This window comes from Ambystoma mexicanum, chromosome 10, assembly GCF_040938575.1.
Source record: "Ambystoma mexicanum isolate Mex_15411 chromosome 10, UKY_AmexF1_1, whole genome shotgun sequence".
Lineage (NCBI taxonomy): Eukaryota > Metazoa > Chordata > Amphibia > Caudata > Ambystomatidae > Ambystoma > Ambystoma mexicanum.
This window is the reverse complement of record NC_090932.1, coordinates 882,678,140-882,703,361: the sequence shown is the minus strand read 5'-3', so window position 1 is coordinate 882,703,361 and position 25,222 is coordinate 882,678,140. Positions and strand designations below refer to the sequence as shown.

At 48.0% G+C, this 25,222-nt stretch overlaps 1 protein-coding gene across 28 annotated transcripts in view; it reads right to left on the bottom strand.

Annotated features, from left to right (window-relative positions):
- Positions 1-25,222, bottom strand: part of DLG1 (discs large MAGUK scaffold protein 1) — a 2,685,689-nt gene that overhangs the window by 876,626 nt on the left and 1,783,841 nt on the right. For all 28 annotated transcript variants that reach the window (XM_069618589.1, XM_069618591.1, XM_069618601.1 and 25 more), the window contains one exon: positions 23,542-23,668. In XM_069618589.1, the coding sequence (XP_069474690.1) occupies positions 23,542-23,668 (127 nt within the window). The remainder of the gene's footprint in view (positions 1-23,541; positions 23,669-25,222) is intronic.

The following is a 25,222-nucleotide window of genomic DNA, read 5'->3' as shown; positions in this document are numbered from 1 at the left end:
AAAGGCTTTGGCAAGTAATCGCAAGCGAGTTTGGCTGCGTGTACGAGCCAATTCCGTGCAGGTTACAGCGAGTAGTAGGCCAGGAGACGGGTAGATGGAAACTCCTTTTCTCCCACTCCAGCCCCCCCGCTCCCACCGGCTCCAGGGAAACAGGCAACACACTCCCAACACTCCGCAACACTCTGCTAGGTTGGGGTGTTTTAAAATGTGGCTCCTCCTCCTGAAAGAGTGAATTGAGATGAAGGACAGACTGCTCTCTGTTCGTCCAGCAACAGAGTATCGAGCAGGCACAGGCACAGGCAACACAATCCCAACACTCTGGCAATTGTAAATGTACTTCCATGTAATTGGGTTCGTGCATATTGAAGAAAATAAGCTTACACTAACCCAGAGAAGTCTAGGCTGGCCACCCCTCCCCTTAGTTGCAGGGATAAAGCGGGTGGAATAACTTTGAATATCATGGGGCACCAAAGACCATGTTTCTTGAAGAGCCATTATGTCATGGATAAACACCTGATCTAAGCAAGACGTATCATTCATGTATTTCTGGAGACCAGCAATACTCTAAGACATCAGTCGCAATACTTTGGGCAAAGCATTAGGAGCAATTACAGTTTCAATTTCATTGGGTGGGTCCTGAGTGGTCACGCGTTTGGGGGTAAGGCAGCCTGCTCCAGAAGCAGCCTTTTGTCAATCTATTCCTCCAGACACCGATAGGTTTAGCTCACCCTCAGTTACAGGATCCCCTGTCCGTGTATACCCCCTCCCTACAGTGCTCAGTATCACATGGCCTCCAAGCGAGCAGCCTACCTCTAACACACTTAATCTATCTCAAATAACTGGTTTAGTAGAGCAACGGGTCCCAATGTCAGATACTCAAACTTTTAGTTTGTGTAAGCAAAGAGGAGACGCCCAAGCTTGACAATGCAGCTGGGCCATTGCCCCCATGGGCAAACATGCCAGCGGCAGGCCTAGACATGTCTCCCGCCATGGGAGGAGGCGTCAGGAGAGTGGGTGGGGGGATTCAGAGTAAGCACCATCTCTAACGCAATGAGGGGCATAATCTACTGATCTATGTCCAGGAGCCCCTCCACAAGTTGGTTGGATTTTAACTCCACTCTAATAAAATCTCTTGATAAGGCGAGGGGCAAACATGTACACTGAACTAGGTAATTGCTAATGATTGACAAACAGCCCCTTTTCGAGCTTAACCAATGCCATACTTCGTTTGTCAGACCTTCCCTAGACTCCTTATATTGACTAAGAACTTTGGTCAAAAAGAAGAGTTAAACCCTGTCTGTTGGGGTTCTGATGGGTCGGTGGGAGGTTTGTATTCGCTTTCAACCCTCCACTCCTAACCAATCCCTTTGGTATTACCACTCTGGGGGTGGATAGTTGGTTGGGACAACATCAACGGGGTCGCCCCGGTTTTCAAACACCCCAGACAGCTTGTTAACCCCCTCTTTTCTAAACAGTCGGTCCCCGCCTGTAAGTGCTCCAAGTTCCTGCCTCATTTCCCCTATTAGGAGCTTCAAGGCTTCCATCTCCTTTCTTACCATATCTCCGGTAATAATAAATAGTCTGTTCCATGCTATTGGCAGTGTTTCCGGCCCCACAATTACAAACACTACTCGGAAAGTCCTTCAACCTACCAATAGAAGGCTCCCCAGCCCCCATCAAGATCAAGGTCATATCCCAGGCCTCATCATCTACTTGAGTTCCAACTGATCCTGAGCATGTTTTAGATTTTGATGGCTTCCCCTGGGCCCCTGCCCTCCACCTGAGGTCTGGCCCGAGGGGCAGGCAGAGAGTTGGATCCATTAAGGTTCTTCCTCATGTATATAATATTTGTTTCATCACCCACCAACATCCCCTTTTCCTTTACTAATTTCTCCCGCCGGGGCTTTTGTTCTTTTTTTGACAACCCCTACCGCCAGTCCATCTCTCAACAAATCTAGGGGGTGAACCTATTCGTCAGCGGGACCAATATTATCAGCAGGACTCCTTTACCACTACTGCCACTGCCACCAGGGGACAGCAAATTCTCTGCTCCACATTCAGGCACACAAAACACAAGACCATCAGTGCTAGGTAACACATTACACTCCAGAGGTACAACGTAACTTTGTCCTTCACTTTGTGCAGGGAAGTTTGACAACTCAAACTGCCAAAATTGAGCCCACCTCCAGTAATACGAGTAATGGAACATTGGATGCTTTTAAAACTATTCGCTTTTCCCCTCATCTCGGCATGAGTCAATGGTTTGTTATGGAGAGGAGTGGATACAAGCCTTTTGTCCATAGGCAAAATGTCAATACTGTCCAAAGCCACATTTGTCCACCACTACATAGTTCCTTGCCAGGTTACCGTACTCCTATCTTTGTTGAGCCAGGCACTATGACCTTTCGTGGACAGATCCTCAGGCCCTACATCGTATAATAATTGGGCAATTTCCTTGATCATTACATTTGTTTGGTTAAGGAGATCCAATAGTGTTGCCACCTTTTCCTCTTGTTGGCTCATAAGGGGGAATTTGGTGGCTTTAAACTTCGACATTAGTCAAATGTCAAGTGACCGAATAACAATATAACTAATTGGACATTCCCAGACAAACTCTCAAGGCTTGCTGCTCACAACTGTAAAAAGGGGCTCTCAATCAATTACCCCCCCAAGCAATTAAGACTTGTTAAAACACCATGGTACAAATGCCCTATTAGATAAAATAAATCCTAAAAACATTCTAAAATGCAGCACCATAAATTACAAATTGCAAGATTCTGCCAAAAAATAAAACAAAAATATACAGTCAATTCGTGGATATCTAAAATAGTTCTGCCACAGTCCGTGTTCTAATAAGCGTCAGCAAGATTCAAATTAGGCCTTAAAACAATGCTCTGAAGATAAAACCGCAGACAGGGGAGGTACGCCCGACCGGCTCAAGTGGTACCCAGAGTCCGACTCCCCTCCCCCTCCTCAGACCGTCCTGGATGTACACAGTTTTACCAAGTGAATACAGAAACATGTATCATTGTAGTGTAGGAACAAATGGTCAATGCAGCTTAGTCAGGGAGATGAGGATTAACAATTGGTAAAGTCAGTAACAGTACCTCCGGGTGCCTCTGAGTATCTGGCAGGTTCAGATTTTTGAGGGTGCCCGGAATAGCAGCACATGCAAGTCTGCAGTAGCAGTAACTTTCTCAATGAAAACTATATACTCCACAGGGCAGATAATTCCTTTGCTGGTTGGCTACGTTTTCACCTGCACAAACAATCAACAAACAGCAACAAACAGCAACAAACGCTCCCCGGCTTGTCCTGGCAGGCTTCGCCGCAAGGGTCAGTGCAGCCCTTTTTTATATTCGTGCTGACTCTGCCTTAAGGGATATCCAGTAATTCAAGCAGACCAGATAAGAGAAAAAAAAAAGGAGGGACACAGCAATAAATAGCTTATCCTGGATGTGACGAAAGTGGAAAAACTATGAAGAATCATTGATCAAAAATGAAAGAAAAAGTTGAAAAATTCGAGGCGCGAATAACAAGGACTCCCAACATGCAGACTTACAGTATAAAATCTATGGATGGCTAACAGTGGTGGCGCAAAGGAGGACGAATGTCATTAGTTGGGTCAGTATGACACAAAGTAATAGCAATGGGCTAAATAAGTGACAAGCAGTTTCAGCTTTAAAGCAAAACTGCTTTAATATTACATAGGATTCGCAGCCTAACGGGGAATATTCATAAGCATGTAGATCCATGTATGGTCCAATGCTGGAGAAGCCCCTTAAAATTCCATACGCATCAGATCATACCACATTTTCCTATTCCTTCCCCCAAATGTAATGAACATGGTGTAGGCATTCATGTTCAACCTTAGAAATGGAATTGTGAATCGCTCACTTTCAAAATTGCTTATTTACATTTGCCATTTTTATCAATGTTTATGTTCATGGGAAAATATAAAAGCAATAGAATCCTTTTACCAAAGGTTACAAAGTTAGAGGAAGTTAAATTGAACACTAAGTCACATACTCCTCCCTGCAATAGGATCATAGGAAGGAAGTAATGTCACGCGACCACTGACCCTGATGGCAGACAACCATGTTTTTAAACAATTGTCAGTGAAAACAAAGCAACAGCATGGTCCTGGAAATTCACAGACAACAGTTCCAAAAATCAAGCTACTAAAACTTCCAAAAGATCATGAGTTAAATCATAGTGTTTCAAACTAGACAACTTAAATGAAATTAACAGTTAGTCACTGTAGTGACCAACGTACTCTTAGTCCATAGTCCCTCGCGATGGACGGAACCCTTTTGACCAGAAAAACGTTGTTCCCCTTTAAATTTAGAGGCGCGAGGGGGCGCGGCCCTGGGAGCATGCGCTCGCCTGACCTGGGAGTTTGGAACTTCTTCCGCAGCCTGGTTCTTGACGAGTGACCGGATGCTAGGGAGAATTCTCATTCAATGGCTAATTTCCCTTACCTAGTGAGTCCCTCAGCAGCTTTGCTGGATTTCTGGAGTTTATTTTTCCAATTGGTAAGAGTGTACCCTTTTTTCCAACTCTTACTTGTGTTTTGCCAGGTGTATTTCATCTGTTTTTGTGATTGTGGACTCTGGAATACACCACTTCAGGAGCCCCCTTCTTTTGTGTGTTACACAGCACCTTCAGTGCAGTGACACAGGGTTGTCTTATAGCCTTCCCACCGACTCCATTTCTGAGGCCGACTACTGTCCCCCAGAAAAGGGTAAAGTTGCCATTAACTTTACTTGGTCATTGAACCACAGATCCAGTAATCCTTAGCCCTTTTTATCTGTACCTCCTAGAGCATTGTTTCGCTCTTTTAACATTTAGACTTGGCTGGTGGCAGTGTTATCTACCCTAACTTTTCTACCGCGATTATACTATATAAACGTGGTGTTAGGCAGAAACCTGTGCAGTTCCCTTGGGGAACACTGCAAAAGATTTAAGACTACAGGTAGAGCAGTAAACCCCTTTGGTAGCAGTCTGTACCACCCAGATTTACCTGGTAGCTGTGGCTGAGCAGTCAGACTTCTCTCAAGAAGAGTTAGGCAGTATGCAAAGTATACACAATAGGTACCAAAACACAATAGCACAAGCAAACACTGACCAGAGCTTGGTTTCAAAAGTATATAGTTATTTATTTAAAATACACATAAGTTAAAAACACTCTAGCAAAATATAGTAAACACTTCAAACACAGTTATAACGAAAGTAGATTCAATCCTTTCTCCTATCTAGACAACTCTAGGTTAACACCACTTAATTAAAACAGAGGTGAGTGCTTAACGTTAGATGACACTCTAGTAGTTTCCAAGAAAGGGAGAGAAAAAGCAGAAATGGGTTAAACACACCACTCTAAGATCCAGAACACTTGCAATAGGTTCAAAGAAGTACAGGTGAGCAAAAGTCACTAGGCAGGGCCCACTCTTAGAGTAGCCGGAGCGAAAATGTGCCCAAGATCACACTGCTATTAGGGATTCAAAGTCTTGCAGAGAGTTAGAAAGAGTGTAGAGTGGCTTAGAAAGTTTAGCCAGGGTGTCCCAGGCACTCCCAGGTTCGAAAGCCGGGGGCTAAATCTACCCCGTACAGTCGGTAGCAAGGGAAGCCAGGCGGAACACGGTACCTTAAGCGGAAAGGATCCTCCAGCGGTGGCAGTTGTTCCAGGCAGTGGCAGCAGGGCTCGACGTCGGTCAGGGGAGAAAGAAGTTCTCGCTGAAGAGCAGAAGAAGAGGGTCGTTGCACTGCCCGGGAAGAAACCAGCCGCGGAGTCCTCCGGTTGAAGGGTTGTACCGACTTTCGTGGTTTGGGGTAAAAGTGGTGGGGTTCCGGTTGCCGGGGTGCTTGGCACTGGCAAGGCGGCCACGAGATACCTCGAGAGCGAAAAGAAGGCGAAAACTGGTTGTCCCCACCAGTCAAGGGAAGGAGCCACTCTGTTAGGAGTTCTCCTCGGTCGTCGGGAAAAGTGGTGAGACGGTTCAGCAGGGCTCCACCGGGTGGTGTCGTCGAAGCAGGTCGGCTCAGCTCTTCCCTCGTCGGATTCTTGGTCCTGTGGCGACTTCTGAAGTTCCAGTCCCCAAAGCCCTGCTTTTATGCAGCAAACCCCCATTCACCCAGCCTAGCTGTCACTCAAACATGCTAAGTGGTGAGCCGGGCGGTTCACCACTTGGGCCAATCAGGACGGAGTGCGACTTGAGTTACCAAGGTAACTCAGTCCAGGGTGCCTAAATCCCCCTCCACCCCTCCTAAGTACCCCAGACAGAGTGGCACCACTTTGGAGGGCTTCTGTGGAGAAGCCCGCCAAAAGTGGAACAAAGGGCTCCACTTTGGGTCAGAGTTACAGAGGCGAACACCAACGCCATTTTAGAATCAAGTTTTGGCAAAAAGTCCCAACCGGAGTTATAAAAATAAATATATAAACCGGTGGTATGTTTAAGGCTACCGTAAATAAATAATTAAATGTGTTAGCCTAAAACAATGGGAAATCCCATAGGAAAATATTCGCGGTCGAATATAAAACGTAGTTTCCACTGCCACCAGCCAAAACTCGATCAGGGGGGACGGAGACGTGCCCCCTCGACTAACAGACCCTGGGGCAATCGAATTGCCCCAGCCAGTACGTCCACAATATGATGGTTTGTACTGGTTCTGTTCAGGATTCAAGACTAGCAAAGTCTTTGGTGACTTTACATGCCCTGGGAGACAGTAGTCAGTCCCAGGGTATGGAGTCTATGTTGGGGAGTCCCTAGGACACCCCTGGGTCACGGCACAGAGGGTGCTGTGTAACCCACATCACAAAAATACATGAGGCCCTATGGAGTAAAAGACCCCATAGCCCATTCAACACAAGGTTTGTCCAAGATAACACAGTTCAACATGTCCAAGAGTGAGGGTAAAAGAGTCTCACTCTTGGCAGGAGAAAAAAATAAACCCCAGAAATCCAGCAAAGCTGCTGGGGGACTCACTAGGGAGGGAAATTCAGCCTAAACAGAGAATTCTCCCTAACACTCGCCCCCCCCAGACTAAGGGACAGGAGGATTTAATCCACTCCCGGATGAACCTCATACCTCTAGTCGATGATATACATCCTAGAGAGTCCATCAGCATTTTGATGGTGACACCCTGACCTATGCTTAAGGGAGAACTCAAAGGTTTTCTTTTGCAAGCTAAAGGACCTACAAACCCTTTGAGGAACATCAGTCTTTTTGTTATAGGGGATCTGGTTGACCAGTCCCTCAGAAGTTGGTACAACTTCTGAACCTATGTTAGGCTTTTTGAAGGGGTCCTTATAAAGGATTCCCTTAGATCTAGAGGGGCCTCCAAGGTTCCTCACCACCTCTCTTGTGGGAGCAGGTTGGGTCTTAGGCCTCTTGGTTGGAGGGGTTGGGGTTAGGCAATGTACCTGCTTCCCCTTCCTCTTAGATCTACCCTTACCTATTTTAGGAGTTTCCCCCCTAATATTAGGATTTGAGTTGGGGTCTTCAGTAGAAGGTCCAACAGTCTGAAGGTTTTTGGCCTTAGACTTTTCTTTTCTGGTTTTCCACCAGCACTGAGAATTACCAGTTCTCTCAGGTCCAGATAGGGGCCTAGTTGGTCTATCCACCTCTTCCTCAGAAGTAGGGTGAGTCAGAGACTCTGAGACTAGCGGAACAAGGATGGAGCTTGGTTGGGGCTCCCATGTTCCTAGCATACTATCCTGAAAGGTGCCTGGGTCAGAGGTCAACTTACTAAACCCAAGGCTTGTAGTGGGGTTCTCAGTAGAGGGTCCCACAGGCTTAGAAGGGTCCTTCAAGGTAGCCTTTCTAGCCAATTTGGTTAAGTTCTGCTTCTCCATACTGGGAGGCCTGGGGGTATGTGACACTACTCCTAGAGTTCTTAGGTCATTCCCCAACAGGACCTTCCCAGGTACCTCAGTCTGAACACTGACAGGGATCCTCACTGTCATGTTGTTACACTGAATGAGGGCTGGTAGAATAGGAACCATTTGGACAGGGCCTCCAGACATCTTAGTGGGACCTTTGGGTGCTTTGGCCACATCCTCAGGTTGAAAGAAGCTTTCATCCACTACTGTTCTGCTGGCCCCAGTGTCTCTCCTGGCAGGAGTATCCTGGCCATTGACAAGAACACTGTCCACATAATACACCTTAGAGTTAACAGGTAGGGAGTTATACACAACCCTATTCTGGGGACTAACCAGACCCATAGGCTCTAAGTTTACAGTTGCTTGAAGACCCAAGGGTTCTTCAGCAAAGAGTTCAAAGTGGGCACTAGCCATCTGTACTTCATCCTCAGGAGTGAAGGCTAAGGAGACTGTGCTGATCCCTGCAGGTTTACCCTTGCACTTGGGATCTCCTTTGATATGGTCAGTACCCTGACAGACATAGCATTGTCCAAATGCTCTCTGGAAGGGTGGCTTGTTCTGACCTCCTTCTGGCTTGTGGCCAGAAGGTACAGTAGCCTGACTAGGTTTCCCATGTGGCTTACCCTGGTTATTTTGTGGTTTGGGGCCCTCTTTGGGATAGGAACTATTAGAATTCTCTTTGGAGTCTGTTTTTGGCTGTTTCTCCCCATCCTTCTTCTGAGTTACCCCAGAATCCTTGTGAGTGGCCCTGTTGGCAACCCACAAGTCAGCAGCCCTAGCCAGTTTCCGGGAATCTAATTCCTTGGAATCAGCCAAGTGTTGTCTGAGCTCAGGAGAGCAGGCATCATAAATAGTCTCCAACATAAACAAATTCTTCATACCTTCATAAGTGTTCACCTTGTAACCCTTAATCCATCCCTCTAAGTTTTTCAAACATTCACTCACCCAGGTAGCCCAAGGGGTACCATCATGCTTTTTGAGGTTCCTAAACCTCTTAAGATACTGGGAAGGGGTCTTCCCAAACATAGCTATCAAAGCTAGTTTCACACATTCATAGTCCTTCCTATCCTCCTCCCCCATCTCCATTACCACATCAGTTGCAACAGGGGGAAGCCTAGAGAACAACCAGGTGAGTAAGTCATTTCCTGTGATGTTCTGGAGCCCATGATTATATTCAAACAGAGACAACCAATCCAACACATCCAACTTAGGCTCATACATACCAACCAATTCTTTAGGCATCCGGGGTCTTTTAGGACTGGAACTTCTAGAGGAGCCAGAGAGAGAAACATTCTCAACAGATAATTTCTTCATTTCTAAGTCATACTTGAGCTCCATTTCCCTTAGCCTTAGTTCTTTGTCAGTTTGAGCATTAAGTTTCTTATACTCCAATTCTAGCTTCATTTTCTCCAGTTCAAAGTACTGAGGACTAAATGTGGGACCTGGTAAAGGTCCAGTAGGCACAGCAGGTAGAGCAGGCAGAGGCCTAGGGGGGACAGTTACAACAGCCTCACCCTCCTCTTCTGACTCTTCCTCAGAATCATCAACATTTTGCTCCATGTTAATTTCAACACTGTCATCTACAGTTGCTGGAGTGGTAGGTTCCTCTGAACCATCACCCAGACTTTGGTTAGCTAACAATCTTTCAATCAGCTCCATTTTCTTGCCCTTAGTCAGGAGATCCTTATGTTTACAGAGCACTCTTAAACAATCAGCAGTTTTGGCTGCAAGGGACTCTTGACTATAGCTTTCTATAACTGACATGTTAGAGGTTTTACTTTTTCAGTGCTAAGCTTTGTGGTTAGTTGCACTAAGGTATCTAAAGCACAATAAAATGTATACTCAATACAAATCCCACCGCTGTACACCAGTGTTAGGCAGAAACCTGTGCAGTTCCCTTGGGGAACACTGCAAAAGATTTAAGACTACAGGTAGAGCAGTAAACCCCTTTGGTAGCAGTCTGTACCACCCAGATTTACCTGGTAGCTGTGGCTGAGCAGTCAGACTTCTCTCAAGAAGAGTTAGGCAGTATGCAAAGTATACACAATAGGTACCAAAACACAATAGCACAAGCAAACACTGACCAGAGCTTGGTTTCAAAAGTATATAGTTATTTATTTAAAATACACATAAGTTAAAAACACTCTAGCAAAATATAGTAAACACTTCAAACACAGTTATAACGAAAGTAGATTCAATCCTTTCTCCTATCTAGACAACTCTAGGTTAACACCACTTAATTAAAACAGAGGTGAGTGCTTAACGTTAGATGACACTCTAGTAGTTTCCAAGAAAGGGAGAGAAAAAAGCAGAAATGGGTTAAACACACCACTCTAAGATCCAGAACACTTGCAATAGGTTCAAAGAAGTACAGGTGAGCAAAAGTCACTAGGCAGGGCCCACTCTTAGAGTAGCCGGAGCGAAAATGTGCCCAAGATCACACTGCTATTAGGGATTCAAAGTCTTGCAGAGAGTTAGAAAGAGTGTAGAGTGGCTTAGAAAGTTTAGCCAGGGTGTCCCAGGCACTCCCAGGTTCGAAAGCCGGGGGCTAAATCTACCCCGTACAGTCGGTAGCAAGGGAAGCCAGGCGGAACACGGTACCTTAAGCGGAAAGGATCCTCCAGCGGTGGCAGTTGTTCCAGGCAGTGGCAGCAGGGCTCGACGTCGGTCAGGGGAGAAAGAAGTTCTCGCTGAAGAGCAGAAGAAGAGGGTCGTTGCACTGCCCGGGAAGAAACCAGCCGCGGAGTCCTCCGGTTGAAGGGTTGTACCGACTTTCGTGGTTTGGGGTAAAAGTGGTGGGGTTCCGGTTGCCGGGGTGCTTGGCACTGGCAAGGCGGCCACGAGATACCTCGAGAGCGAAAAGAAGGCGAAAACTGGTTGTCCCCACCAGTCAAGGGAAGGAGCCACTCTGTTAGGAGTTCTCCTCGGTCGTCGGGAAAAGTGGTGAGACGGTTCAGCAGGGCTCCACCGGGTGGTGTCGTCGAAGCAGGTCGGCTCAGCTCTTCCCTCGTCGGATTCTTGGTCCTGTGGCGACTTCTGAAGTTCCAGTCCCCAAAGCCCTGCTTTTATGCAGCAAACCCCCATTCACCCAGCCTAGCTGTCACTCAAACATGCTAAGTGGTGAGCCGGGCGGTTCACCACTTGGGCCAATCAGGACGGAGTGCGACTTGAGTTACCAAGGTAACTCAGTCCAGGGTGCCTAAATCCCCCTCCACCCCTCCTAAGTACCCCAGACAGAGTGGCACCACTTTGGAGGGCTTCTGTGGAGAAGCCCGCCAAAAGTGGAACAAAGGGCTCCACTTTGGGTCAGAGTTACAGAGGCGAACACCAACGCCATTTTAGAATCAAGTTTTGGCAAAAAGTCCCAACCGGAGTTATAAAAATAAATATATAAACCGGTGGTATGTTTAAGGCTACCGTAAATAAATAATTAAATGTGTTAGCCTAAAACAATGGGAAATCCCATAGGAAAATATTCGCGGTCGAATATAAAACGTAGTTTCCACTGCCACCAGCCAAAACTCGATCAGGGGGGACGGAGACGTGCCCCCTCGACTAACAGACCCTGGGGCAATCGAATTGCCCCAGCCAGTACGTCCACAATATGATGGTTTGTACTGGTTCTGTTCAGGATTCAAGACTAGCAAAGTCTTTGGTGACTTTACATGCCCTGGGAGACAGTAGTCAGTCCCAGGGTATGGAGTCTATGTTGGGGAGTCCCTAGGACACCCCTGGGTCACGGCACAGAGGGTGCTGTGTAACCCACATCACAAAAATACATGAGGCCCTATGGAGTAAAAGACCCCATAGCCCATTCAACACAAGGTTTGTCCAAGATAACACAGTTCAACATGTCCAAGAGTGAGGGTAAAAGAGTCTCACTCTTGGCAGGAGAAAAAAATAAACCCCAGAAATCCAGCAAAGCTGCTGGGGGACTCACTAGGGAGGGAAATTCAGCCTAAACAGAGAATTCTCCCTAACACGTGGTATTGTTTTAGGCTATTATATAAGCCTGGAACTTAAACCCGCTTGACCAAATACTTTTACTTTTGGCGGTGCGTTTTATTCGCCACTTCTTTTTGTTAAACTCCTTCTTGTGTTTTACTGTTCGCGGCAAACCAGGTTTGCCTTCTTTGTTCACTGTCTTTTGGCGGGCTTCTGCCAAGAAGCCCTCCTCTAGGCTCCTGGGTGTCTAGGTGGGCTGAATGTGAGGGAGGGGTGTAGTCACCCCCTGCACAGGGTATCCTAGGAAACCCAAGTCGCACTTTTTCATGATTGGCTGAGGTGGTTGTCCGGGCTGGTCAACAGCCAGGCTTTGTGAATGGGGGATTTTCGCGTAAAAGGCAGGTCTCTTGGGCTGGAAGTCAGAGTCGCCACTGGAACTACAAGGAACCGAAGAGAAGCAGAGAAGACGTCGACTGCTGCAACTATCCTGTCCCGGTGAAGCCTTGCTGCAGTCCGGAGCCATCTACCCTTCGACGACCAGAGGAGATCCAGTCCGGAGTCTTCTTCCCTTGAGCTTGGTGGGGATAACCAGCCCATCTTCTACAGCCAGAGGATCCTCTTCGTGGTCGAAATCGCTGCACACTGCTGTAGTGGTTCGGATAGCCATCTGAAGAGCCTCTCCTGTTTTTTTAAAGGAGCGCACCTTTTATTCACCGTCGCTGCTGCCGGCTTCATCCCTGTGAGGTGCAGACCCCTCTAGATGTCCTCCTTCGTATCGAAGCTCCAGGAACCGTGGGTCTGCAGGAAACTACCAGGAACAACTGCCGTGGCACCAGCTTCTTCTTTGAACAAGACACTGTTCTGCTCGAAAAATTTGGGTGAATTCCTTTTCTTCGCTTCTGTTAGGGTGAATTCTCTGTTTAGGCTGAATTTCCTAACCTAGTGAGTCCCCAGCAGCTTTGTTGGATTTTTGGGGTTTATTTTATTCTCCTGCCAAGAGTGAGACTCTTTTACCCTCACTCCTGGACATGATTTGAGGGTGTTTTTGACTCTAGATGTGTTTAATGGGCTATGGGGTCTTTTACTCCATAGGGCTTCATGTGTTTTTGTGATGTGTGTTACACAGCACCCTCAGTGCAGTAACACAGGGGTGTCATAGTGACCCCCCAGTATAGACTCCATGCCCTGGGACTGACTTCTGTCTCCCAGGGCATGTAAAGTACCATTGACTTTACTAGTCTTAAATTCTGAACAGAACCAGTACAAACCATCATATTGTGGACGTACTGGCCGGGGCAATTCGACTGCCCCAGGGTCTGTTAGTCAAGGGGGCACGTCTCCGTCCCCCCTGATCGAGTTTTGGCTGGTGGCAGTGGATACTACTTTTTATATTTGACCGCGAATATATCCCTATGGGATTTCCCATTGTTCGAGGCTACCAACTTTAATTATTTAATTCCTATAGCCTCGAACATACCGCCGGTTTATTTATTTAATATTAATTCTCCGGTTGGTATTTTTTGCCAGAACTCGGTTCTAAAACGGCATTTGTGTTCGCTTCTGTGACTCCAACCCAAGTCGAGCCCTTTGCTCCACAGAAGCCCTCCAAAGTGGTGCCACTCTGTCTGGGGTACTTAGGAGTGCAAGGGGATTTAGGCACCCTGGACTGAGTTGCCTAGGCAACTCAAGTCGCACTCCGTCCTGATTGGCCCAAGTGGTGAGCCGGCCGGCTCACCACTTAGCATGTTTGAGTGACAGCTAGGCTGAGTGAATGGGGGTTTTCTGCATAAAAGCAGGGCTTTGGGGACCGGAACTTTAGAAGTCGCCACAGGACCTAAGAATCCGACGAGGGAGAAGCTGAGCCGACCTGCTACGACACCACTGGTGGAGCCCTGCTGAACCGTCTCACCACTTTTCCCAACGACAGAGGAGATCTCCAGCCCGGAGAGTCTTCTTCCTTCGACTGGTGGGGATAACGAGTCTGTTTCCTTTTTCGCTCTTTGGAACATCTCGTGGCCGCCTTGCCTTTGCCAAGCACCCCAGCAACCGGGATACCACGTTTTACCACTACAGGGAATCAAAGGGTAGTACCTTTAACCGGAACACTCTGCGGCTGGTTTCTTCCCTAGCAGTGCAACGACCTTCATCTTTCCTCCACGTCGAGATCTTCTTTTCCTCTGGACAACGCCGCGTCTTGCAATCGCTGCCAGGAACAACTGCCCCGCTGGAGGATCCTTTCCACCTAAGGTACCATGTTCCGCCTGGCTTCCCTTGCAACCGACTGTACGGGGTAGATTTAGCCCCCGGCTTTCGAACCTGGGTTAGCCTGGGACACCCTGGCTAAACTTTTCTGAGCCTAACTAAAACCTCTCTGAACTCCCTGCAAGACTTTTTAAGCCTGTTGTCATTGTGTGATCTTGGGTACATTTGTGCCCTGCTCTCTCCAAGAGTGGGCCCGGCCTATGGACTTTGGCTCACAAGTAACTTTTGACTTTCCTGCCTTGCTTAAGAGTTCCTAAGTATTAGTGTGGTGTATTCCTACATTCTGCCTTTTTCGATAACTTATTGGAGTGCCATCTATAGTTAAGCGCTCACCTCTGTCTGGAAATAAGTGGTGTTAACTAAGACTTGTTTGATAAGGAATAAGGGATGTATATATAATAATAGTAACTGTGTTTAGAGCGATTTACAATATTAGTGCAGGAGTGTTTCAAATAGTGTGTTTTTAAATAAATAATTATATACCTTGATACCAAAGCTCTGGTCAGTGTTTGCTTGTGCTATTGTATCTGAGTGCCTATTGTGTATACTTTAAATACTGCCTAACTCTTCTTGAGGGAAGTCTGACTGCTCAGCCACAGCTACCAGGTACATCTGGGTGGTACAGACTGCTACCAAGTGGGTTTACTGCCAACACCTGTAGTCCTAAATCTTTTGCAGTGGTCCCCAAGGGAACTGCACAGGTTTCTGCCTAACAGCCTCCAAGGCTTTCCCTTGTCTTCACTCCTTCTTATAATTTTTGTTTCCTCTGTTGACAATATCCAAGTACTCCTGGCTACGTTGAATCTTGAACTATCCGACTGTGTGATCCTCGACAACAGGAACCCAGTTCCACTTGACACTGGCTCCGGCCTATTGACTTTTGAATTTCTGTCTAAGAGTGTTCTCTGATTCTGTCTGCATTGACAAAAGTATTGCCTATGAATTTGGCCCCCAACTCTCTCTGGGTATCTCAGGTGCTAAGTGTGTTTTGCCCTGGTAACATTTCTTGCCGCGGATATGCGTTTCTTTAGTAAGACCGAACTGTCATTACTGTCAAATAGTGATCGCAAGTGTATTCCCGGTAACGTCTTTTGTTTCACAACACCGGTCAGCAAAAACACAGGGTACTTACCTTGAAGTATACCGTACAAAGTGAATTGGTTAGTTGTAGAATATTTTAAGTGTGATTTTTGAATTAATAAAAGTGTTGTGTTGATAACAAATGGTTTAAAAATAAATGTTCTTATATTTTTTACCTGAAACCTTGAGTCAGTGTTTGCTTGAGTCACAATAATTGTGGTCCCTTTGTGTAAACTCTGCTACTGCTCATATACTCTTGAGATAAGGCTGGCTGCTCCGCTACTGCTACCACTTTAACATAGTAGTACAGGCTTGTACCAAAGGTAAAACTTGTATTGCCACCTGTAGTCTTAATTGTGTGTAGTGGTCCCTAAGGGCACTGCACAGGATTCTGCCTAACACCGGATCTCTGCCAGCAGAGTTGCTGTCCCAATCTGTGGGAGACAAGGGGAGGAGCCAGTAGATGGTACCCCCGTGGCGACGACAAAGGATCCAGGGGCCCGAAAAATGTTGGTGCCAAAATTGCATGTGAATGGCAAGCCTGCCCCCCACCGGAGAAACGTGGCCTCGAAGGGGTGTGTCACGCCTTTTTTCCCTCTGAGGCTGTTGCAGAGGAGGGGGATTGAAAAAACCCCTTGTCCGCCCCCCCCCCCCCCTCCATCACCCTCCCTCCCCCTATGTTGTTTCCTCCAATTCTGACTCAGAGAACGATTCGGTTGTCTGGACCTCCGTTCTTGGAAGCCTCAGAACCCGCCAAACGCCCGCCCCTTGTCAGAGAGTTGCTGCGACTGGGTGCAGGCCTTGGGCGTTGCCTTTGTAAGAATAAAGACTTTGCGGTTTGCAAGCTGTTCTTTTTATCCAATTCCTCATCTGTGGTGGAGTGGAAGAGGACACTGCCCTCGAAGGGAAGGTCCAATATGCGTTCCTGGACATAGGGATTAATCTTAGTAGCCCGGAGCCAGGCCGTCCTTCTAATGTCCGTGGCAATGCAGATGGCCCGGGCAGAGGTATCGATGTGGGCCATGGTGGATTCCATAAAGTCCTGCGCTACCAGCCTGGATTCTCTTAGTCCCACCTTGAAGTGCGCTTGGCTCTGTGCCGGAAGTTCTGGGAGGAAGTCCGCCATTTCCCGCCAGAGCCCTTGGTTAGTGGCTGCCAACATGGCATCTGCGTTGGCCTGCAGCAGGTGCAAGGCGGCTTTGGAGTACAGCTTCTTCCCGTACGCCTCCAAGATCTTCTACTCCTTGCCTAGCAGCGTTGAGGACAAGGTGGCAGAGGACAACTGAGGCTTGGAATAGAGTGACAGAAGAGTGCGGTTGAGGATGCGCTGAAAGCAAGAGTGTGTCGCCCACCACCTGCCTGTACTTGGTTTCGAGGCGCCGAGTGACAGGCTGGGCCGAGTGTGGCTTGAGCCACCCCTTCTTGGCCAGGGCAACTAAGTCTTTCTGCATCGGGAACCCCGTTTTGGTAGGGGGTCTTATGGTGAGGACTTCTGCTAAGACCCCCTCCTCAGGCTGCTCTACCTCGGGCTGAGGAAGGCCCAAATACCCTGCCAAACCTGCAAGGCGTTCGTGGAAGGCCCTGGCTGAGGCTGGCGTGTCGGGGTCATCCTCCTCTTCCACCAGGCTCGGGGTCCGGAGCTGGTGGAGGAGTGCTGGGTGCCGTGGGCTGCAGAGAGGAGACCGGAGCAAGTGGCTGCTGCGGAGGCTGGTGTGGAACCGGCTGTACTGTGGGAGGCAGGAAATCCTGTGGCACCAGAGCCATCGGAGGAATGACTATGGGTGCAGGTGGGGTAACCTGAGGGAGCATATCTCTGATGGCATCCCTGAGGATGGCACGCCCCTCTGGGGAGTTCAAATCAGCACCAGGAACCTTTCGAAGAACCCGTCTTTGGAGGCTGAAGAGGTGGCAGGTGATATTGACGGAGTGGCCAAGGGCAGCTGGGACCAGGGCATACTGCCTGGGATGCAGGAGAAACCTGCCCTGTGCTGCTGATGGATAAACTGTAGGCCACACACCCTACTGACACCAGTCCCACATTGTTACTCTTTCCTCTACCTGCTCCGCAAGAGGGGGTATTGGATGAGCAGCCATCTTGTCTGGTGCAGCGGCCATTTTGACGAGCTGCATGCCACGTGCCGAAGTCATGGTGCCTGCTCCCTGGAACCAGCCCCGTCCAAGACGCTTGTTGTTGGAACAAGGAACAAGTTACTTACCAGTAACTGTTGTTCCCCAGCATGGGTCTGGCATGGATTCACATGCTCATGAATATTCCCCGTCGTCAGGTTGGGAATCCTCAGTAAAAGAAAAAATCATTTTTAGTTTCGTTTCTGAACTGTCTTTCTCCTATTAACCAATCACTGGTCTCTGGGTCATACTTCCCGCAGCCAATGACTGCCCTCTACCTAAGCCCTTCCTCAGGCAGCCATCTTCAGATTTGGTAGCACGTAAAGTGGCAGTAGGACCAAGAGAAGAGCCGCAGAGGGGTAGGCGGTTGGGTTCGCATGTGAATCCATGCCAGACCCATGCTGGAGAACAACAGTTAAAGGTAAGTAACTTGTTCCTTCTCCAGCATGGGGTCTGGCATGGATTCACATGCTCATGAATACAAGAATACATAGCAGTACACACATGCACAACCACGGGAGGTGGCAAGGCTCAACATTAAGGATTTCAACAACTCAACATTAAGTATCTCTTATCTCCTCACCAGGCTCACCTTCACGCGAACAGGTTGCGCAGCACTGCCTGGCCGACTCTGGACTCCTCCCTAGAATCCCAGTCGACGCAGTAGAATCTCGTGAAGGTGTGCGTTGACCTCCACATAGCAGCCCTGAAGATGTCCAGCAGGGGCACACCAGACAGGAACGCCGTTGTTGCAGCAATCCCTCTGGTCGAATGGGCTCTCGGACGGCCAGGCAACGGTCGGTTTGCAAACCGGTGACAATGGGTGATGCAGCCAGAGAGCCACCTGGAAATGGAAGCCTTGGAGAGGGCCTTCCCTTGGTTCACAGAGCCAAAGTTCACAAACAGCTGTCCAGCTAAGCGTAGACATGGGTCCCCTGCAGGCGTAGCCGCGCCGCCACCAGTGCCAGGCACTCTGTGAAGACCCTTGAGGCCGACTTCAGACTGAAGGGGAGGGCCCTGAACTGGTAGTCCCGTCCTTGGACCACGAAGCGCAGAAACATTTGGTGCCCCTTGTGAATGGGGATGTGGAAGTAGGCATCCTCCAGGTCCAGCGACGACAGGAAGTCCCCTTCTTCCAGCTGTCCCAGCACGTGTTGAAGGATGACCATCCAGAATTTCTGGGATTTTATGTATTTGTTGAGGTGGCAGAGATCTAGGATGGGCCGCCAGCCGCCGGTCTTCTTTCGAACGAGGAAGTACCGTGAGTATACACTCCAGAGCCCCAGAGCCTCTTTGGGACAAGCTCTATCACGCTCTTTTTTAGCATTGCTCGTACCTCCAGAAGTAGTTGAGGAATGTGGTTTTCTTTCCTGGCCAAGGGGTGGGAAACGCGGACACTTCCTTTGGAACTTCAGAGTGTGCCCGTGGGCCAGGGCATCCAGCACCCAACGGTCGGTGGAGATGGACTTCCACGCGCCGATGAAGTTCGCCAGCCGGCCTCCCACCGGGGTGCTCGGGTGGGGGCCCGATGTCACGGCCAGTTCAGTTCTGCTTCGCCGAGGCCTTACCGCCTTGAGTCCATTAACGACGACTATGTCCGCCAGCCTTGTTGCGGCCTCTGTAGGCTTCCTGCGACGAAGAGCAGGCAGCCTGACGGTATGAGGAAGAGCCAGCGCCGAATCCTTTGGTGGAACGTTGTGATTTGCCTCCGGAGGGCCGAAAGGACGGCCGTCGATGGAGCGAGCCCAAGGCACGGGCCGTCTCGGTGTCTGTCTTGATGGCCTGCAGTGACTAGTCTATTGCCTTGCCGAACAAGTTGTTCCCATCGAAGGGCATGTCCAGTACCCTCGTCTGAACGTCCTGACGGAAGTCGTGGCCCTGGGCCAGCCACGCCGGCAAAGGCAACCGCTGTTGCCCATCTGGCCGAAGCCAGTGTCGGCGATGTCCGTGGCCACCATAATGGCGTGGTCCGAAGCCACCTCGCCTACCTGTAAGATTTCAAGGGCCTCTGCCCTCTTGTCGTCCGGGAGGAAGTCCAGGAGGGGGGCGATTTTAAACCACAGCTCCCTAATCATAGCGAGCCGCGAGAGCGTTGGCCGCTTTAATGGTCGCCGACTAAATGACCCGACGTCCTATTGTATCCAGCTTCTTCCCCTCGCTGTCCGGCAGGGAAGTCGATGCCGTCGTCCCAGCAGATTTCTTCTTGGCAGCCGCGGAGACCACTGAGTCCGGAGATGGCAGCGCTCTGAGGCACATTGGTGCCGAGTCTGGGACCTGGTACTACTTCTCGTACCGGTCTCTCTTCGCCGGGGCAGAGGATGGGTTCTTGCGGAGGGCCAGCCCCTCATCACAGATGTCGTCCAACAGCGGGACCGAGAGCACAGTCTTCCTCTTAGCCTCTTGTCGCTGATAAAGGAATCCCTCCTTCTGCTGCTCGGGGCATAGCTGAAAAAGCTCTTAGGCCCAGGCGATCATGGCGTGAAACGAGCCAATTTCGTCGGGGGGTGGGAGGGCAGCCCAGGGTGGGGGCGACAGGAGATCCGCTCCGCCGTCGCCACTGTCATCCGTCCCCGTTGTCGCCGTCTCGTCCCTCGGAGGAGGGGATGGAGGTGAAGGATGGAGGCGGATGGACTCGCCTCCGCTTGGGTGAAGGGCTTCCAGACAGTCCAGGCACTGCTGGATCGTCCGCCGGAGGCAAAGGCATCCTCGATCTTATTTCTGAACACAGGGTGGGCAGGGCCAACAAGATGTCCTCCGACCTGTCCGATGGTGGCTGCAGCGGTTGCGACCAGAGCGTTGGACCCCCGTCGCTCTCCACATCCGCCTCGTCGGGGTCCCTCCCATAGGACCTAACCTCAGCTGCCGCCGGGCTTTTCGCCTCCAGCCAGTCAGAGAGCCGTTTGCGATGGTCCTTCATGGTACGAGCAGACATGTCCTTGCAGAACGCACAGTCCTCCTCCACGTGCTACTTGTCGGAGTGCAGGTAGTAGAAGGACCGGGAGTGCCCATCCTCCTTGAAGTTCTGTAGTCCACATCCAGGGCAGATCCTAAACAGATTGGATCCAACGTGTATCGAGTCTCCTTTGTGTTCGGACATGTCCACATGGGGTAGGCCTCAAAGATCTTCCGGAATCCTCCAAGAAGTGAAATTCGACAAAAATTCACCATTGAGGGGCGTAGAGATTTCCGAAAAAGGGTTCCCCCTTAATCGGAATAAGAAGTGGAGCTTGAGGCTCGATTTAACCGAAAAAGTAAGAGTAAACTCTTTGAAAAAATGCAATAAGCAGTAAAAGCTTGAGAGCTAAGCACGAGGACTCCCAACACTTAAACGTGCGGTAAAAGTCTGAAGATGGCTGCCTGAGGAGGGGCTTAGGTAGAAGGCAGTCATTGGCTGGGGGCAGTATGACCCAGAGACCAGTGATTGGTTATTAGGAGAAAGACAGTTCAGAAACGAAACTGAAAGTGATTTTTTCTTTTACCCAGGATTCCCAGCCCGACGATGGGGAATATTCATGAGCATGTGAATCCATGCCAGACCCCATGCTGGAGAACAGGCCTATCCTGCACCTCAGGCCGTGACCTGGAAGGCGTATTGCCCTCGGCAGAGCTGCCAGTAGTGCTGCGTGAAGGCACCCCCTCAGACAGGATGCCAGTACTAGGGCGTTGCGCCTCAGGAGTAACACCGGTAAAAGAACCTTGCGGTCCCTCAGCATTGACACCGGAAGGATCCGGAGAACCCCCGGCCGTGAGTCTGGTAGCTGACTTAGCCTTGTTCCTCCCGCTCGGGCAAATCCTTGGAAGGAGTCTTCCTTGCGGGGTGCACTGGAAAAAGAGTGGCCCTACATTGGCCATGGATCGATGATCGACGGAGTCCTTCCGGTCCTGTGGAGGCGATCTCTGGAAGACCTCCCTCCAACTGGCTAGTCAGTCTTCAGAGACCTCGAGGAAAGTGCGTTGCACGCGGTACGAGCTTGCCAGCTGTGGTCAGGGCCAAGGCAACATAGGCAGAGGACGTGAGGGTTTGAAGTTGGAAAGAGCCAGTTGCAGGATGGACACCTGCTGATCCCTGTCGACATGCGCCGGGGAGGAGCGCGACGCCTGAGAACCGAGTACCTGAACGATAAAAAGACAGAAGAGAAGTAGCATCTGCACGTGGAGTTACATGGCCGAAGCCAAACCCAGGAGCATTTGTGAATTTGGCCCGTTCCCATTGATGCAGAAAAGGCGAATGAGGAGTGGCGCCGGTGGGCAGACACAGGCGAGCGCATGCTCCTAGGGCCGCATCGCCGCGTGCCTCTAAATTTAAAGGCAAAGAAGATTTTTTTCTGGTGAAAAGGGTTCCGTCTCCCGTCCCTCGCGAGGGACGCCCATACTGTATGGAGAAAAGGGAACAGGACGTAAGAGTAAGGCATGCAAAAAAATATATAGCATCTGTGCTGCTTCATGTATGACCCAGACTATTTATTGGAATTTGTAGAGTACAACCTGGGCTCCAAAATGCATTGTGGGGCTAGGATGCAGAGCTGGTTTAAACAGTGATCGTGAACTGGCTATGCTCAACTATCGTAGTTGATGTCCACAAAATGGCTGAGGACAGCTTACAGGGAAAAGGTGTTTGCAAAGCTTTTAGAAATGTTAACAGATGGTCCATATTGGATAATCTTTGTTAATTGTTCCATAGCAATAAGAACTGAACAGCATGGACTGAAAGCTTATCAGCTGAAGCCAAGTTGTGGGAAGGAACCCGTTTAATATCCTTCTGAAATGGTTGGATCGAATTTCAACTTTATTCGCTCTGCCATCAGAAGCCAGTGTAATTTATTCAGGGCAGGTCTAATCTGTGACCTACGTGTAGTCTCAAGCGTATTCTAGTTGAAATATGCTGTGAATACAAACTTGAAGTTTCTCTATTGACCTTTGTGGAAGATCTAGGTAGATTGGAGTTACAATATTCTATGCTTGCTGTAACTTACGTATTCATGATTGAGACACTGTGTGAAGGTTAAATACAGCAGACATTTTTTAAGGTTTTTATCTGTTATCTGACTCACGCTGATTGCAAGATCTTCATTAGAGCTTGCAAGGATAGATTTTCATCCATATATACTCCCAAGATTTCTAATTGTTTTGCTCATAAAGACAGGAAAATCCCATATTGGACGTGCAGCCTAAACGCTGGGTGTATGTTGAGGGGGCTCTGGATAGGACAACCTTGGTCTTGGACGCATTACATTTTAGCCTGTTTGCCTGTAGTCATGCGACAAACCGGTCTAAAAAAGCCTTTTTGATTCATATCCAATTTGAGCAGAATTTGCATGGTTATATGTCTTTGTATCGAAATATTGTATTTTGAATGCACGTATTTCGAATATTTTATATTGAAAACTTTTATAGTGAATGCACTTTTTACTTTTTTTGGGGGGCGGTGGGGTACCCGTTTCGAACCTCCGTGTACTTATAAAATGCAATCTCGAATTTGATAAGTAACTTAGTCAATGGTTGCAAATACAGATAAAAGGAAGCGTCCAACAAGTCAGAAAATAAAAGACTGACTGGGCGATTTGGGCGAATTTATCAGGCGTTCAAAAATTCCCAACGCCCGAAAACAGTTCGACCTAATCCCCTAATCGGTGGCAAGAGGTGCGGGACCATCCCCCGCACCTTTGTTCACTATACTGTGAGTGGGGGTTGACGGGATAAAAAGGAAAGGACCCTGCAGAGCCGGATCTCGATCACGGAAGTGAAAGGGAACAGGTGTTGTAGGGACACAGCGAGTGGGCAACAAACAGCGAAAAGTGTGCCGCCGCAAAGGTAACTAGGGGTGTGAGGGCAAAGACTGAAATGTTCTGGGGCAAGAAGACCGAAAGTTATTTTCGGAAAAATTACTTTTGCTTTTTCTCCCTCAAACATTTCAGCCACACGCTTCCAACCCAATGCCAGCTAAAACCATGGCAAAAGTGCCTTGCAGTCTTTCATTTGAAAGCTTTATGTACTCAAATCGGTTTCAATTAAATATACTTACAGCTTCGTATGCACTCTCAACCAATGTACAAAGACAACGTAATGGCACTTAATTTAGATCACTTGAAAAATATGTGCTTTGCAAATAAGCATGGTTTTGTGCTCCCAACCCATTTAGATGGCTACCAACACAATGTGATCAGTTCATACTAAAAGCCATGCTCAATTCAATCTATATCAGTTAGTTATATTGCTTTATTCTTGGCAAGCGTAATGTTACAACCTACCTTGTGAGCTCATCATCTCCTAGCATTCCTTTGGGTACAGGAGAGTATCTACTTGGTGATGCGGGTGGCAGAGGATGGCTTATATATATATTTGGGCTGACGTGGTTATCCACTGGCTGTGAATACGCTGCAAAAAGAACACAAACAACCAATTGATTGAACATTGCATAGAAGTATACAGCAAGCCTTAAATTGATCAATGTTGAAAAAACATTCCTATCAATAAAACATTGTTTACAATAATGAGATTTTCAACCTATTGACAAAATAATAGGGTGCTTATATTCAGACCGCTGCTTACTACAGAAGGAAAACCTGTGCCAAAAGGAAAAGAACTAGCTTTGGAAGTGACCTCCAGTTAGAGTGTCCACGCCACACATCTTCTCTTGACTCCTTTCATGCTGTGTGTGCAGGGACCATTGCTTTATATTTGGAACATCATGTACACATTTTTATCTTCAACATCGGCCTCCGATTCTTTTTCAAGTAAAGATACAGTAGTTGACAGTGGGTAGGGACGATGCAGACTGCATGTCTTCCTGCTTATGGTTAACATGCTTACCTTAGTAGTCTCTCAGCTTTATCTTCACTCCCCCCCCCCAATATCTTTAAAGCAGCAAAATGTACTGTTGAATGTTTAACAGATTCACTTCCAAGGAGAATTCAAGAGTAGGTACACCACCCCATGTTGTTATTAGGGCTGTACCGAATAGCATATTTAGTATTCGGCCGAATACCGAATAGTTTTTCAACTATTTGGCCGAAGCCGAATATGAAGCAGAATAGTTGCTTTATTTAATAAATCATGTTCCAAACTTCAAAAAACACACTTATTGAAAACACAAATAAAGCACCATTTTAAATGCATTATGTACTTTTATTTCTCTTCATTGTAATTAATGTAGTATCTTTATTTAAAGTATATAAGTTAGAAATATAATAATAATTTAACCAAAATGAAGGGACCAAATGTACAGAAGATTGTTGCATATTCAGTGCCAGTTAAAGTAGGAGGCTTCACAAATGCAAAAGGACTGCCTTTGTGAATCAGATGCATTGCATTCTCTATCCAGTTGCAAAGTCGAGGTGGTTGAGTTTCAAAACTTCTTTGCAGCTCACATAGAAATGTATAAAATGGTTCATGTTGGCTCATGCAGGACACAAGTCGAGAGGAAATCTGAAATGCGTGAACTGCATCTCACAACTATTCGCCTCTCCCCAAAAAAAGGCTGCTCACTTTTCACTTATCCTTGCCACTCTTTCTCGTCAATCCACAAACACATGCAACTTATAATTTCCTGATAAAATATAAGATGTTAAACTCAGGACTCAAGTCCTTAAAAAAAAGAAAAGGGGGGACTAGGACGTACGCAATGGGAAGTGACATGACAAGAACTGAAAGTATCTATGCACATTTCTTTCAGTTTGCTTTTTCCAACTGAAAAAAGTGCACATTGCATATACACATTTGCCTACACATTCGCCAAAAGAAAAGAAGTTCCTGTATTGTTGCAGGCTAAGTATAAAAGATGAGCACTTTTTGTCCAAGAATCTGTAACAAAACATGCCCAAAAGAGAAGATTACAATATAAGATATTTTTCAGCTGTGTGATAGCAATTTTTCTGGTCTAATTGTATTCAGTTTTGCAAACTGAAGTCTACACTTGCTTTTCTGAGTTCA